Raw genomic sequence first — 17,480 nt, forward strand, 5'->3', positions numbered from 1 at the left:
TTCTGTGCAATGTGGCATCTAGAAGGCATTGGTAAATTTAAATGCTGACAGCTTATACCTGGCCTCATTTGAAATGCCTCAATTTTTAACAATTTGAATTAAAAGTATAAATACTCCTTTACCGATATTGAACAACTGTTCAAATATGGTGTAGTTCTAGATGTCCTCTAACTTCACCCTGAGATCTTCACACTGACATGATTCTCCCGCCTTATCTCCAAACCCTGCCAAGTGGACCTCCCACACAAATTACAATTTGTTAGTACTCATCAGGGATGAATGGCTAGGGAAAAAACGAACATTAGTAACTATGAAGAACTTCCAAGGAGATTAAGACACATTGTTATAATGGAAAGGGATTGAGGGAACTATTAAAAGCAAATTCACTGAAGGACTAGAGCTGGGAAGGGCAGAGAGAAAAAAGCAGAGGATGGAGAGATATAGGCAGTATACACTCTCAAGGACACTGATTTCACCCCTCTTACTGAGGTATTATGACTGCATTAGTGTCATTTTTTCCTCTACCTTTCCTAAATTTATTTTCAGGGATCAGGAGCAACAGGGAGAAGGGGTAGAAGGAAAGGGTATGATGATGACCCAATCACTATTATGGGGAAAGGCTAGGATAGCTCTACTGTGGCAGAGGAAAGGCTGACCACACAGCAGCTAAGGGACGAGCTATAGAGGAAGGAAAATCAGAAAGGCCCACAGGTAAGTCCTCAGAAGCAGGTCACCAAGGAGCATTCTGCCTAGGTGCTAAATAAATACCTACTGATTCTGGTAGTGGTCCCTGCCATTCACTCTGATTCAGTTAACCCTTCCGTCTCCACGTCAGAGTTCTCAAAGATACCTCAGTTGCTAGAGAGGTCAGGCACACACCAAAGCACCAGGGCCTGCCTGGAAATGAGCCCAGTCTGTCCGCTGATGTGAGAATCCCTGACTCTCAGCAAAAACCCAGAGTTTTTCTTCCCACCAACTGAAGCTGTAAGAAAAGGTTAGGCTGATGACAAGCTCTATCTCTTGGACAATGTGTGTGTAAGGAGGTGGCCTTCTGGGTTACCTGATCCCACTCCTGATTAGAGAAGGGAAAAACAGGTCATCATATGCTCACTCAAAGGACTCAAAGAGAGACTGATGACAAGTCATATGTGCTCTTGATTAAAAACAGTAGTTCCACAGTGTATATGACAGAACTTAGCTCCTAGGATCTGGAGCATTCCAGGCAAAAAAGATATGAGTCATCTGCAAACATATTAGCAATCAACAACTGAGGAGTCCAGGAACTAACTTGAGAAAGGCAGACTTGAAAATAGCCATATAGTCAAATAAACACACAAAATGTCTATCTATTCTAACCAATACTCCGTTTTTGCTTTTGTTTTGAAATGGAGAAAATATATGGGAGAATGAGATGCGAGGAACAGAAGAAATGGGAAAACTAATATGGAAGGGCATGACCACTAGTCCTGGCAGATAAGGTCTCTAAAATCTCACATGACAAATTCTTGTGAGGTCTTTGTAGGGCTCAGCTGAGGGTCCAAAAGGCAGTCTAACAAGGTAATAAGAGTAAGGCCGGTGACCCATATCCCTGCTGCACATGTTCATCTTTAGCTGCTTTGAATAAGCTTGGAATAAGGTACAAGTATTCAAAAACGAAAGGGGGGCGAGTTACCCAATCAGAAATCAAGGCAGAGACACAACGAAACTCAGCAAGGTGATGGATACAGTAACTATAGAGAAAATCAGTGTATGACTTTAAAAATTATTCTAGGCATCAATTAAAACAATTTGACATAAGATAAAATGATGCAAGCTATTAGTATTTTGGCCATTAGCAGGGCAAAGGCAAGTAAATTTTCAATTTACCTCCAACCAAAATCACAGTACCAGAATACTTACTCTTTAGCAAAGCCGTGTTGGATCTGCTATCACCTGCAGGTATCTAAAACTCGTATCTCAGTGATTGGGGTTCATTCCTCTACATAAGCACCCATCATCATCTAAGGTTACCAAAAGTATCTGCAGTCCGTCTCTCAAGTAATTGACAAATGTCTTGCCAAAATGGTATGATAGCTAGAACAACCACTCACAGGACAAGAATGAAATCAAAAGCCCTCTGTGTCGACCTTTTGTACCAAGTGGACACTGATAAATATCAGCCATGCGGAAATCCTAGAATCGTACAAGAGCGACCATACCACAGGGGATCCTAGGTAGAACTCCCCTACACAGAAAATAAAGAGTGACATAGTGAAGGCTCAACAATATTTCATTTAAAATCAAAGGATGAAAAGAACAAGAATTATCCTAATTGATATAGATGTAATAATGATGTTTTGAAATGTGTCCAGTTCCTGGGCTCTACAAACACCAATACTGCTATACCATAAATGCACCCTTGTTCATCAAGCATTCCTTGCTAAAAACCCACCCTAAGGTTAGTGTCTGTGGATAAAATATCAAGAGGAGACCGCTGCCAGTCAGCGGCTGACTTTAGATCAACCTAAATCAGTGACATAGGGGATAGGAGAGCAAGGATCACACGCAGATCCCCAAGTGTCCCCTTGGATTCTTCCAAACGTTCCGATCCTTACAAACAAATACGCTACTTTCCCAGAAGAAATGTCCAGAATTCAGCTCTAATACAAAGTTGGAAAAGCCCAGAACCACTGCAGCACATCAGTGTGCTCTCACCTTCCTCTGAGCTGCAGGAAATCTCAGCCATTCTTATTTTCCCAATTTCAAAACAAAGATTCTATATCCCACAGATGCAGCAAGATTCTTATCTCTGCTGCACAGGGTCATCCTTGATTGCCAAAGAGTCTTCTAAATAGATCACATACAAAAATGCCCATGATCGCTCACCATGCCATCACTAAGAAGGTCAAGGCAGATGGCAACATTAGCCAAAACAAACAGTAAAAAAACCAAAGTATTTGGAATGCTGATCACAGATGCAAAACTGGTCAAAGAGTAAGATATAATAAGTGTCTGTTAAATCAATTGTTTAAAATTATGAAAACATATGATTTTACTAAGGCAGGAAGAAGAGATACTAATTCTTAACTGCAAAATCATCCAAGTCTTTAGAATCAATTTAATGAACTCTCAATCACATCTTAGTCAAATTAATTAATACAAGTACCTCCCACTCTACTCACAGAGGATACTGAGGCCCAATTAATTCCCTTTACATATCTTCTGCTATGCATTATCAGAGAACCTGGGAGACTAGTTTCAAAAATATATGCTATACCACATCATGAGAAGAGCTGCCCTGAGGACAAAGTTAATGGGACAAGCTTGATATTCTTGATAAGAGTGGCATCATCTTCTTCTACTTTACAAATTACATTATCTACATATAAAGGGTACAATGTTAATCTTCGCACTGAAATTTTTAAGGGCTAAAGATCATAATTGACAGATCATTACTTTAGTACCCATGACAATAAAGTGAGATAAGAGTAGAAATCTGATGTATTGCCAATTTCAGAGGCACGGCCATAAGACAACCAACAATGACAGAAAATATGCAGGTGGTGTATCAAATATTGGTTCAGATGACCCTCATTTAGAGTGAGGTGACATAAGACAGGTTTTTCTCCAAATAACTACATGAACTGGGATACAGTCCTACATCACAATTCAGTCAGGTCAACTGAGTGACAGCACAGGGTTTCAGAAACTAGGCATCCAGACGTTGAGAAACACAAATGGTTGATGAAAGTTCACCTAGAACAACCATTTCCAAATAGTCCCACTTGGACCCCAAAGCTTTCCTCAGAGCTCATGCCCCAAGGGATTCCAACATGGGTAGACAGGGTTCCTTCCCATCTCCTATCCCTTATATGAACCAGAATAGTACTAATTTTGTCTACGTTATTTATTGAGGACTACATATAATTCTGTTAACAGAAAAAATCCAAGTCTGAAAACAACTACGAGTAACAGCAAAAGAAAAACATGTGTACTAGCAGCTTCAACCCCAACTACGCAAGGGACCTGAGTTCAAAACCAAGGCTGACTGGAGGGCAGCCCTGCCAAATCCTTGGGATCGGCTCACTCCTGGAAGCGCTCCACTTATACTTTTCATCTGCAACACCACAACACTTAAGCAACATTAGGAAGCATAAAATGATATGGCTGAATCAATCGTAGATTTCTTAATTAAGCCACATGATCTAGGCAATCAAATAAGAGCATAAAACACTGGAATCCAGTCCCAATTCAAAACAAGATATCCATGACTTCTGCATCCCACAAGCGATCTGCATAATCAAATATTAGCACTGTGGCCTTTGGAAACAGCACAATTGCCTAACAAAGTACTCTATACCATCAAAGGAGCTTTTGCAATTTAAGGCCACTCACGTCAATTATCATGCTAGTGCTTTCAGAACAATGTGCAACACCAGTGTTTAAAGACTAAAATGAACCTTCTCCAATTATGTTCTCAGTCCCCACCAAAATTATTCAGTAATGGAACTTATGACAGAAATGGTAAGGTCCCTGCATGACCAGGAAAACCAGTCCAGTCATATTTTGCCAACCCCTGACTTTCCACACTTGTGGTACCATCTGCACCAAGGAGGCCTACCTACAAGCAGATGAAAGTCTCATCCTGTTCAGGGAAGGGTTGAGCTGTGGGCTGCTGATACCGTCAGATGGAGAACTCTGGTCCTTCCCACCAGGCATCAGGGTCAACCTAGGTCTCAATCCCAGGTCAAGGCCACTGAAGTCAAGATCCAAATACCAAGGAGGCAACAATGCAGGTTACCAGCCCAGGATCAGAAAGACTTAAGTCAATGCAACAGGAGAGTTGGAAGAGTAAAGAAAACACTCTGAGGGTTGAAGGAATAGGACAAGTTAGGCAGATCACTAAGAAAGGGAAAACGCCCTAACATCACTAACTCAGCCTGGCCTAAGCACCTAACCTCAAACAGCCAATCTGTTTTTCTGATTACCCAGATAACTTCTCAAGTAGAAGACAGAAAGCTCATCAGAGTGATCAATAGAGACAACCGTAACATGACACCTTTCTATCCCCACCTACCTGCCCAATATTAGTTCCATTCTCCAACAAGATAACAGCTTTACTCCAGCATTAACCCTCCAAATAACAATTCCACTGCCTTCCTAAATCTTTAGCAACAGCAATTTTGTTTCCTTATATTCCCTCGCATTTCCATTCTTTTCTACTCTCCCGTTTTTTCTCTCATAGCCTACAAACAGGAACAGGGCACGCATACCTTCAAGAAATGAATACGGACATGAGTCTGTTAGAAAACGACAGGGAAGCTGGCAGTCTAGGTATGCAGGATTTATGCTGCGGGCAGGGTCAGGTGGAGAACACACTGCCAGGTCTGGAAGGCTCACAAACAATCATTCCTCCCTCTGTTAGTAATCTGTGCTTGCTTTGGCGCTCAACCCCAGCCCATGGGCCTGAACTGTGGCAATACAGCCACTCTTTCTAACTCTTTACTCCTGTGTCCCTGGATTTGCCTTGACACCTTGATTCTAATCATCTGTGAATCGAACTCTGCTAGGTGTTTCTCCCATATCTGAATTTCTCTAACCCTAGCTCGGAAACCTAGTCCTGACTGCTTCTTCAAACATTTGGTCTGAATCCTGGGCTTTCCCCCAGTATAATTAACCCTGCCAGGGAGCTAACAAGACACTGACTTGACTTTACTCTTAGAGGACAGTGATTGTGGGTGTCTAATTTTTTCACTCACTGGTTATCCCACCATCATGCAAAATAGGACATTAAATAAGTGTTATTTGCAGAGGACGCCGATCAAAGCCTGAAGTACCCAGCCAGAGCCAACAGTTGTCCTTCTGAGCTTCAGAAGACCCTGTGGCAACAATGGCTTTGCCCTTGGCAGCCCTACGACTCATCCATTCAGGCAGTTAGACAAACTAATAGTATTACTCTCACTCACAGAAGAGCAAGACCTGTTTCCCCAGGCACATGCAATTAAAACTAAAGAGTTAAAATTTTCCACATCTTTCGTCCTAACACAGAACTTACTGGCAGCTTGGGGAACTGTCTTCAGCCAAAGGTGAAGAAACTGTTCTAAGTATAACTCTTACATATGCTGTATGTTATCTTGCTGAATCTGATTTATTATATTACCACTGATTTTTCGATTAAGTCTTGGAGATAATTATTTCTGGTAACTAAGAAGTCATCTTTTCAAATATTTCTTATATGTGGCAAAATAATTTGGGGAAGGGCTCCCTCAAAGCTAAAAGTGAGGAATAATTTTAAAAAATGAGGCTAATTCCACAGTTCATTTTTGTACAATATTGCAAATAAATCTTAAGGATAATTTCTAGGATAAGCTCAATATCTAATAAAATAATTCTTTTATATTCCCAAAGTCCATATTAAAATACTAGTATAGAGCTACTTCAAACGTGTTCCTCATTTCACCAACAGCAAAGAAAAACTCACAGGAGTGTGAACCACTGTCTCATAGTTCCTTTAAGTTTCCACAGTCCTTACCAGAGCTAAACACAGTTGCTCAAGTAATTGAGTTGTCTACATGTAAAACGTCAACTTAATTCCTTAATCATACATTACCTCTGTGTATGCACTTGTCAATCTAGTCTGTGTCTAAGCAATGAGGGAACGAACTCCCTCAGGTATGATGAAAGGCTACTTTTCAAAGAGACCAACAATAAACACATTTTAAGATTTTTTTTTCTTTCTTTCTTTTTTTTTTTTTTGGTGAGGAAGATTGGCCCTGAGGTAACATCTGTTGTCAATCTTCCTCTTATTGCTTATGGAAGATTGTCACTGAGCTAACATTTGTGCCAATCCTCCTCTATTTTGTATGTGGGATGCCACCACAGCATGGCTTGCTGAGCAGTGTACACATGTACATCTGAGCCTGGGATCTGAACCCAGGAATCCCGGGCGTTGCTCGGCCCATGAACTTAACCGCTGGGTCAGCCCAATACATTTTAAAACTTGCAGTAGATGGCATATATTAATCATCGAATTGGCATCAAATTTTAATGTACCTTAATGCAAAAACACTCTTCCACTATTGTATAGTCATGGAATCCAATGGTACATCCCACCAACATGTTGATTGATATGTCATATTACTACTCTCCCCATGCTAAACTATCATGCTTGATCAAGAATTCCAAGTGACAGGGCCTGCCCAGTGGCGCAGCAGTTAAGTGCACACGTTCCACTTCAGCAGCCCAGGGTTCGCCAGTTTGGATCCCAGGTGCAGACATGGCACTGCTTGGCAAGCCATGCTGTAGTGGCATCCCACATATAAAGTAGAGGAAGATACGCACAGATGTTAGCTCAGGGCCAGTCTTCCTCAGCAAAAAGAGGAGGATTGGCAGCAGTTAGCTCTTCCTCCAAAAAAAAAGAATTCCAGGTGATAAACAAAGGCAAACAGTAGCATCTGGTGGGCATAGATGTGACAGATGCCAATAAGGAGGTCCTATGACCACCTTAGAAGTATTTCTTAGATTGGGATTTTTAATAGCACTCCGACAGGAGCACTCAAAATAAGGTCAGATTACAAATGGAGGACAACAATTTCCTATTTTCACTCTTAAATTTCTTCAAAACTTGAATCATCATTACACAGTTCCAAATATTATCAAATTAAGAAAAACTTTTTTTATGTCAAAATGAAGTACTTTCTTTATTTACCTTTAAGACCTATTAACCATAGCTAAAGTCTATCCAGATTACTAAAACAGATTATGATGTTGATCAACATAATAAGTAAGGCACACATAGCACAGAATAAAAAAGCACAACATAGTTATGTAAAAGTACTTTCTCTAGTATCTGGGAGAACAGTCTAGAACTTTAGTTATATAGGATAGCTTTCCCTTAAGACCTAGCCAAGAAAAGCAGACGTCCTATACAGATAGTACATACAGGCAATGCAACATGCATCCAAAAGAGTCTAAATAAAAGGACTTTCTTTCCACTTACACTGCAGCGGCACAAAATAAAACTAGAAAAATCATTTCATATTCCAAGAAACACAACATTTTACTTCAACAGATAATTCAGAGCAGAAGTCATAGGCTATATATCTTTAGAGGTCTGTGGGTTATAAGCAAAATTTTTTATATGTGTATCTTCCTAAGAAAAAAAAGTCTACGGTTCTCATCACAACGTAAAAGAAATATGACCAAAAACAACGTTAAGAATCCATAGAGAGAATCATAAAATCTTCCCCCACCTTTTCTCATTAGTTTTACATGACACAGCAAAGAGAAATGCTCAACAAAAATAGGCTAAAACAGAGTAACATTTTGCTCACGATAAACTTCAACACAAGTAGCATTTTATATTAATATGATACAAATCCACTCCAAAAAGTAAAGTAAGGAACTGAGGCTCCTCCTCTCATCAAGCCAATTTAATAAACTTTCAAAATAGGGAAGATGATTAGCTTAGACTGTCTGCAAACTCGTTCTCAATTCTTTCAAACTGGGACATATACTGTTCCCACGTGAATTTTAAGTTTGATGAATGTATAGCCATATCTTGTTTTTCCTTTTTCTTTTTAAATTGCTCCCTCCTTGCCCCAATTGTTGATTTTCCTGAAATACCTTACACAGAGCAAATATCCATTAAACATCTGAACAAACAAATGAATGGATTACAATTACACAGGCCAACTAAGAGCTGATGAAAGTCATCGGTCCATTACAGGCACCAACATACGCCTGCCCAGTACAGTCTACAGGCCAATCTCCATTTCTGGCCATTCTTGATTTTTCTTTTTTAAATGAACATAATAAGTGGCATGACACTCACAATACGGACAGAATGTGACAGCATTATCACAAAGTATGCATTTCAATATAACTTTCAAACCAGGGAACAGGGCAGTACTGAGTGCAGATGAAATAAACAAACAGAAGCCGAGCCGGTCAGGACCGAGTAAGGTTGAGGTTAGTGGCAACAGCATGTGCGTGGTTTCCAGGAAACCTTCAGTAAGACTGCTGTTAGCCCTAGCCCCGCACCTTGCCCAACCCAGTGCGCTGCCTCTTCTTCCAGCTCCCCGCCTGGCTCAGTGCAGCACTGCCCTGCTCCCTCCCAGGGGGCAGCCGCCCAGCCTGAACTCACCTTGGCAGTGGAAGGGCCTGAAGTTTAAAACATGTTAACGTATCATGCCAAAAGTGCAGTGAACATGCACACTTCATACACTCATGTTTTCAGAGACAGAAAATGTGCCACCAATAAGACGACCTCTATACAAAACACACTCAAAGAATTCAAAGAAACAATTTTATAAACACCCAAATTTACAAAAAAAGTAAGAAGAGAACAACAGTAGTATTACTGCAGCAAGAAATTGCACCTAATGGATTAAAGTACCAAAAATAATTATGGGCATCACCTACTTTAACTGCCATTATTTGCCCACTTGGTTTGTGGACCATTTTGTTGACGGAACCATAAGCTCCTCGTCCAATTTCTCCAAGGTCTTTCAAGTCCTCTGCAGTGAAATCCCAGTGTTGTTCAGGGGAGATCTTCAGTTTTCCTGACGATTCAATGCTGTGTGTTCTCAGTCTCTCTCTGTTAAAATATTGGGAAGCAATTTTTCCACATTTTAAATAGGTATTGACTTTTTCCTTTTGGCTAGCACTGATTAATGCATGGGAAAATTTGTTTTCTCATTTATTGAAGAAACTAATTCTAAAATTTCCATTTTTGAAATTCCATTTCTAAATATAAAATCTTTTTCAAACTTTGCAAAACTGCATTATCAAATGCAGAATCCCAGGAGCTATAAACCTCATTTCCAAAAAGTTCTTAGCCTACCTTAACGACATTAATTATTCTAGGTTCTCAATCCTTGGTATAGCTGTTTACAAACTTTGCTGCACATAAGAATCTACTGGAGGGGGCGGACCCGGTGGCGCAGCGGTTAAGTTTGCATGTTCCGCTTCTCGGCGGCCCGGGGTTCACCGGTTTGGATCCCAGGCGCAGACATGGCACCGCTTGGCAAGCCATGCTGTGGTAGGCATCCCATGTATAAAGCAGAGGAAGATGGGCATGGATGTTGGCTCAGGGCCAGTCTTCCTCAGCAAAAAGAGGAGGATTGGCAGTAGTTAGCTCAAGGCTAATCTTCCTCAAAAAAAACCCAGAATCTACTGGAGAGATTTTAAAACTCCCAATGCCCAGGTATCATCCCATCACACTTAAATTAGAATATCTGGGGACAGGAGTCAGAAAACAGTATTTCTAAAGATCCCCGGGTGATGCTATGAAAGTTAGAGAACTACTGCCTCAGTACACTGCCCTATTCATGTCAGTGCCATGCTAAGGTGGGGGAATAGCTAAATGAACAGCCAGCTGTCTCTAAGAGGAAAACTGTCACGTGCTATTCAAAATTGAACCTTTCAGCCCTTGTCCAACAGATGGAGCCATGGAGTGAAAAACAGATGATTCATGGACTAAAGAGCTCACTCGTTACAGCTTTCCATTATACATAAAAAATCACCTCCAAAGTTCCAACCTGGAAATCAGAGTATTAACTTCTAACCCTGCTTGTAAAAAAGTAAAAACAATGAAATGTGTAAAATCAATCTCATTTATCTCATTCTCTCTCTCTCTCTCTCACACACACACCATTATGTAGGAATGAAATGTATCAAACCAAAGAGAGCAACACACATAAAGAAAAAGATTCCACTGAATATCATCTACATTTTTTCAATTTCATATTAAATGATCAGAATCTCTTTTAAAGTCTAGTCTGGTGATATAAGCAAGAAAAGTTTTTGTGCTTGGTTATTTATTTTTCTTCTTCCAAAATTTAGGAATGATTTCTCAGATTAATAAAACTGTTCTTTGTATCTACTTTTAAGGTTCTCAAAATATTTATAATTTTAAAATAGCTCCCCCAGAATAACCATATTTACTAGTATTAATAATAACCAAATTCAAGGTTATAATTCAAAAATTAATACGCTTTGTCTAAATAACTTAGTGAGCCAGCATTCCAAATGCCAGGTTCTCAAATCATAATATTAATGTCACAATATCAGCTTTAATTCATACAAGTTCTTTTCAGTTTACAAAATGCTTTTACCAATATTATTTATACTATAGCATCTAGAGTCACAAGAAACTCAGAAATCAGTGGCATAAGTGACCATTCAGGTATGGAGGTGAAGTGTGAACTGACTCTTCAAGATGGAAATCAGACCTAGGCAAGCAGATCAAGCCCAGTGACTAATTTTCTCAGTGGTTTTTTTTCATGAAGTAGACAGATTAAGCCAGGAAATATTCTAACATGAAGAAGTCCCATGTATAATGATCACTTTTCTATGACCATTGGCAAAGTAAACACCATCTCTATGGCTCAATTTAATCACTAGCGAAATATACGGCACCAGCCTACCATTGAGGGTTGCTGGAAAAAACAGTTAATTAAAATTATGTGTAAATTAGAAGCAACATTTTGAAAGTATTCACTAATTTAAAGGCTGTGGCAGACAGGCTCTAAGGCAGACCCCATGCTCTGCACCTTCCTGGTATTCACATCTTTGTGTAAGCTCCTCTCTGAGCATTGATGGGACCTGAGCCCTGGAGAACACGGCAAAGGATCTCTCTCTCACGATCACACTGTGCTATAATGACATCTGTTGCCAGCTTTCCTGAGAAATGAAATGAAGGATATTTCATTACTACAAAAAACTACAGAATAACAACAGTTAAAATACTACCTATTACTTTAAAGATGATGTTCATTCTAGAATTATAGAGTATCTTGCTAATAGTTCAGCCTGCTATGTGGTCCCAGGATAAGGTCCTTTTTTTCTTTCTGGAAGTGAACAGACTGACAGACAGCTAAGAGATTATCTTCTCAGGCTAATGAAAATGTTCAAACATTGAATAAGGTGATAGATGCACAACTCTGAACATACTAAAAGAAAGTGAATTGTAGTTTAAATGAGTGAATTGTACGGTATGTGAATTATATCTCAATAAAGCTGCTAAAAGAAAAAGATGAAGAGGAGAATGTGATTACAACCCAGAGCTCCATTTTCTCGTTTAGACAGGAAAAGAATTATGAAAACCACAGAAAAACATGCTACAGTTAAGCCATCACCAAGAGTCTTCATTCACACTGGGCTGGCAATCTTTCCAGTGAAACTGAATCAATTTCACAGCTACTGTTTTAAGAGTTAGTCCAACCGTGACAGCTTCCGAAGGAGGACTATACAGACACAGCACTGCAGTGAGCAGACCTGGAAGCCTCACCTGAACCTTTATCATTAAACTCTAGCAGTCAATCACTGAGGCAAGTGTACCGAGTGGCCTTAGTTGCAGTTTTTTATCTTGAGGCAAATATGTCGAACAAGACTTAAGTGTTACTTCTACTAGACAGTATCAGAAATTCTCAGCTATTTCACTACTTAATTTCTTACCTGAAAATTAGTTCAACTTGACTCCACAAACCAGTAAGTCATCCCAATGCCTTTGCCCTATCAGTAAATAGTTCAGCCTATGAACTTATGTTTACTCTTACATTTCTACTAAAGTGTACGATAAGTGCTCTACATGGGTAATTCTTAATCAAGACATCCCACTACTCTTTGTTGGGTCCATTTAAGAAACAAGCAAAGGACTGAGGTTCCAAATCTCAAACAGGAAAACAATCCCAGCCCCATATCTAACCTTCTGCATAGAAAAGTCCAGCAGAAAAAGTCCATAGAAAAAATCAGTTAACATTCTCCTCTGGATTTAGAGGCCTTTAATACGAAACCAAGTTTTAGTAGTCTTTACTGCAATGGGACTTGTAATTAGGCAAATCTGAATTAAACAATGTATCTCTTGAATACATTATTTCAAACATTATGCATTTTTGGATAGATATTAACAACACCAGGGAAGCTATTTAGATATAGACTGATGTTACCATTAAAATACTTTCTCCTAAAAATGGGCAGGGGACATGAACAGACATTTCTCCAAACAAGATATAAGGATGGCCAATAGGCACATGAAAAGATGCTCATCATCACTAATCATCAGGGAAATGCAAATCAAAACTACACTAAGATATCACCTTACACCTGTCAGAATGGCAAAAATATCCAAAACAAAAAGTGACAAATATTGGAGAGGTTGTGGAGAAAAAGGAACCCTCGTACACTGTTGGTGGGAATGCAAACTGGTGCAGCCACTATGGAAAACAGTATGGAGATTTCTCAAAAAGTTAAAAATAGAAATACCTTATGACCCAGCCATGCCACTACTGGGTATCTATCCTAAGAACCTGAAATCAGCAATTTCAGAAGCTCCATGCACCCCTATGTTCATCACAGCATTATTTACAATAGCCAAGACATGGAACCAACCTAAGTGCCCAGCAACTGATGATTGGATAAAGAAGATATATATACAATGGAATACTACTCAGCCATAAAAAAGGACAAAACTGTCCCATTCACAACAACATGGATGGACCTTGAGGGTATTATGTTAACTGAAATAAGCCAGACAGAGAAAGACGAACTCTGTATGACTCCACTCATAGGTGGAAGTTAACATACAGACAAAGAGAACTGATCAGTGGTTATCGGGGGGGGGGGGGGGCACAAAGGGTGAACTGGTGTACCTACAACATGACTAACAATAATGTACAACTGAAATTTCAGAAGGTTGTAAACTATCATAACCTTCATAAAAAAAAATACTTTCTCCTATATAAAGGTAAGTAGAAATTTAATGGCAATAACAAACTTTGGTGAAATCTACAGACACCAATACAAAGGATTAAAATTTGGAAAAAAAAAAATCAACCTTATTGATTGATTTCAATCAAATTTGAAAAATCAATCCACGGACATACTGAATCTTACCACCAGATTTGCTCATGAATATAAACAGACTGGGTGTGTATCCCATGTGGTTTATATCTTCATGTTCCTTTTGAAAAGACTACATTCCCTGGCTTTTTAAAGGGACGCCATATGGATAACTAGAAAATATGGGGGATTTTAGGGCTTACCTCTCCCAATTGTTTAAGGGAACACTTATTCCCCCCATGCCTCATCTTTCCATGCAGAAGGATCTGTCTCTCAGCTCAGCCCTTACTGGATGATCAGTGAATATGGAAGATGAAAATGAACACACTCCGTTCAATTCTTCTCTTGAAGCCAGCCTGCCTATAGAGAGGGTACATACACTCTGGCTACCCCTCAGTCATGCCTTATAAGAGGCTGCCACTCATGGGACAGATAAGTCTAATTATCCGAGGGCAGGAGGAGTTAGCAAACTATTCTGGCCTCAACTGTAGAGCTACATTTCCAATTTTATCAAGAATAAGATGCATCTTATAATATCCATCTGTCTGGCATCTCTCTCAATTGGTTCCAAACACAAATGGAAAGGAGCCTGTTGCATTTTTTACTAGATTTTCATATAACCAAGACCCATAAATGTTCAAAAAATTTAACAAAGTATTGGATAGTAATAAAACTAAATGCAACCATGCAATTCCTAGGGTTCAGAGACTAAAACAATTTCAATGTGACCTAAGATCTTCCAGGCTCCAAGAACTGTGTAACGGACCCTATAACCTAAAATCAATTCCCTTTAGTTCCATTGTAGAAGTGCACAAAGTGCGTAAGATAAATATTGTTGATGAAACTGAGTTATACCCGTAGCTTCAAAGTGTTAGTTTATTTCACTTCTGGAAAAAGTTCACCAAGAATCTCAAGGGCAACAAGGGATCGTGTGCAGTCTGCTCATTGTAATTTCTGTCCTAAGATACAATTTCTGTCCTGAACTACATAGGAGGCCTAGGAAAAAGAAGAATACAAACAGTATAAAACACACTCATTGAGAAGATATGGGAAAAGTAAAAACCAGCAGCAATGCAAAGTTGCCCTTATTTGTTGATATTTACCTACAGTTATACTCTTAAAGGGAAAAAAGGTTCCCCAACTTCTCTTTGGGATATCACTTTATTGAGAATAGGGACTGTATTTTATCCTAAATAATTCCTACATATCCCTCATCTTTCCTTTCATAATTTTCTATGCATAATTTTATACAGATTATCCTTGGCTGCCTTCATTGAACATTCCATAGGGTTCCAACTCCAAGCCCCTGATTATCAACCTGGGAAACTCAGCCAAGAGCCCTTGTGTCATTTACCACCAGCTGCTACCAACATCCATTTCTCCTATTATTCTTAATGGGAACTTCTTTTATTCAGGGCAGCAATACACTCAGCTAAAAGGCTACACTTTCCAAATGCTACGGATTGAATTGTGTCCTACCCAAAATTCATGTCAAAGCCCTAACCCTCAATGTGACTATATTGGATATAGAGCCTATAAGGAGGTAATTAAGGTTTAATTGATTAAGATGGAGCCCTAATAGCCTGATAGGATTAGTGTAGTTATAAGAAGAGACATCAGAGAGCTGCTCACACAGGAGAGTCTCTCCTTGACCCTCACACGTGCACAAAGATGATGTCATGTGAGCACAATTAGAGATAGGCGCCAACTACCAAGAGAAGAAACCTCAGAATGAAACGAACTTTGTCAGTACCTTGATCGACCTAGTCTCCAAACCTGTGAGAGATAACTTTCCGCTGTTTAAAACACACAGTTTGTGGTATTTTGTTATGGTGGCCTCAGCAGACTAAGATATCAAACTTCTTTCAGTTAGAGGCAGCAATATGAATGTAGTACTTAAAAGAAACTGACTCAGCTGGAAGGAAGGTCTTTTTTTTTCTTTTCTCCCTTTCTCCTTGTTGCCTGGAATGTTGGTGATGACTGGAGTTCCAGCCACCCTCAAAGGCCCTTGAGAACAGAAACCGTTATTGAGAATGAGGAAGCAGAAAATTAAAGCACTCTAGACTCTGATGCCTATGAAGCCACTACCCCAACCATAGGCTGCCCATCTCCAGACTGTAACTATGGAAAAGAGAAATAAACTATCTCGTTTAACCCATTATTTGTTCTTGTCATTGTTGTTTATATGCAAACAAACTTAGTTTTAGTTAACACAGTCCCTAACAACACTTTATTTCCCAGTGATTCTCATAGGAGGAGGTACCACCCCACCCCCCGAGCATCTGGAAATGATGGGAAGGGAGGAGATGGGCAGCTGTTTGGTCATCACAATGACTGGGAAGTGTTATGAGTATTTAGTGGCTAAGGGCCAATGACGCTAAATGTCTTCAAATCCACAGACCAGTTCCAGACAATAGGCCAAAAGCACTTCCTTGAATAAAATCCTTAACTCTGCTGTGTCTGATTTCTTAGAGCCCATCGAAATCTCATACCTAATAATTCTTGGTTCCCAGAGACTAGTAGTTCCATACACTAGGGAACACACACACACACACACACACACACACACACACACACACGTGCGCACACAGGAAAAACAACTGACACAGATGCTACAGGCATCCCCAAAAAGTGAAATATGTGTTCATAAATGTAACTTTTACAAAATATGCAAGATTATAGGTATAACACTTAACATACAGTTTGAATCCATACAACACAGGCCTTATTAAAATACAATTCAATGTACAGAAATTATTCTTTTGAAATTAGAGAACTATCTTGTTACAAGAAAATCTGAAAACGCTAATTTTTGAGCCTACATATTTGCTCTGAAGTCCATTCTGAGTATTTTCTTTGATAACTGATCTTCTGGACTGAAATGACCAATTTCTCCATTTACTATTCAATACCGAATCATTGCTGTTGTATTTTAATTGTCATCCTTTCACTGACCCAGACTAATCTATAAATTTCTGAAATTAAAGAACTATGACATAATGTTCCAGAACATTAATCAGACTGAGCACTGAGAAAGGCTTTATTTCTACCTACTGTGTCTAATAAAGCTGCCCAGGCTTTGCATATAGGTGACTGGACTGGTTTTTTTTTTTTTTTTTTTGAGGAAGATTAGCCCTGAGCTAACTACTGCCAATCCTCCTCTTTTCGCAGAGGAAGACTGGCGCTGAGCTAATATCCGTGCCCATCTTCCTCTACTTTATACGTGGGGCGCCTACCACAGCATGGCTTTTGCCACGCAGTGCCATGTGCACACCCAGGATCCAAACTGGCAAACCCCAGGCCGCCGAGAAGCAGAACATGTGCACTTAACTGCTGCGCCACTGGGCCAGCCCCTGGACTTGTTTTTTAAAGAAATACAGTGGCCTGGCCAAGGTTCCCTAGGAGAGCTCTAGCCCAGCCCTGCACCCCACCGTACCCTCTACTAAAAATAGTGTTTGGCGTGCAAGTACAGTAGGGGTACCTGAACCTCTTTTTCCAACCAGACTACCCAGTCCTAAATACCCCCTAAAGTTACACAGACAGAAGTTAAATAAAAAAAAGAAAAATCAGTCATAATCCAGAGAAAACCATTATTAATAGTTTAGTATATATCCTTTATATTTTTGTGTACTATGTGCATAGGTTACAAAACGACCTAT

At 39.6% G+C, this 17,480-nt stretch overlaps 1 protein-coding gene across 5 annotated transcripts in view; it reads right to left on the reverse strand.

Moving 5' to 3' along the window:
- Nucleotides 1–17,480, reverse strand: part of MAP2K4 (mitogen-activated protein kinase kinase 4) — a 139,887-nt gene that overhangs the window by 69,431 nt on the left and 52,976 nt on the right. For all 5 annotated transcript variants that reach the window (XM_046676121.1, XM_046676122.1, XM_046676124.1 and 2 more), the window contains one exon: nucleotides 9,403–9,577. In XM_046676121.1, the coding sequence (XP_046532077.1) occupies nucleotides 9,403–9,577 (175 nt within the window). The remainder of the gene's footprint in view (nucleotides 1–9,402; nucleotides 9,578–17,480) is intronic.

Source organism: Equus quagga, chromosome 11, assembly GCF_021613505.1.
Source record: "Equus quagga isolate Etosha38 chromosome 11, UCLA_HA_Equagga_1.0, whole genome shotgun sequence".
In the NCBI taxonomy this organism is placed as follows: Eukaryota; Metazoa; Chordata; class Mammalia; order Perissodactyla; family Equidae; genus Equus; species Equus quagga.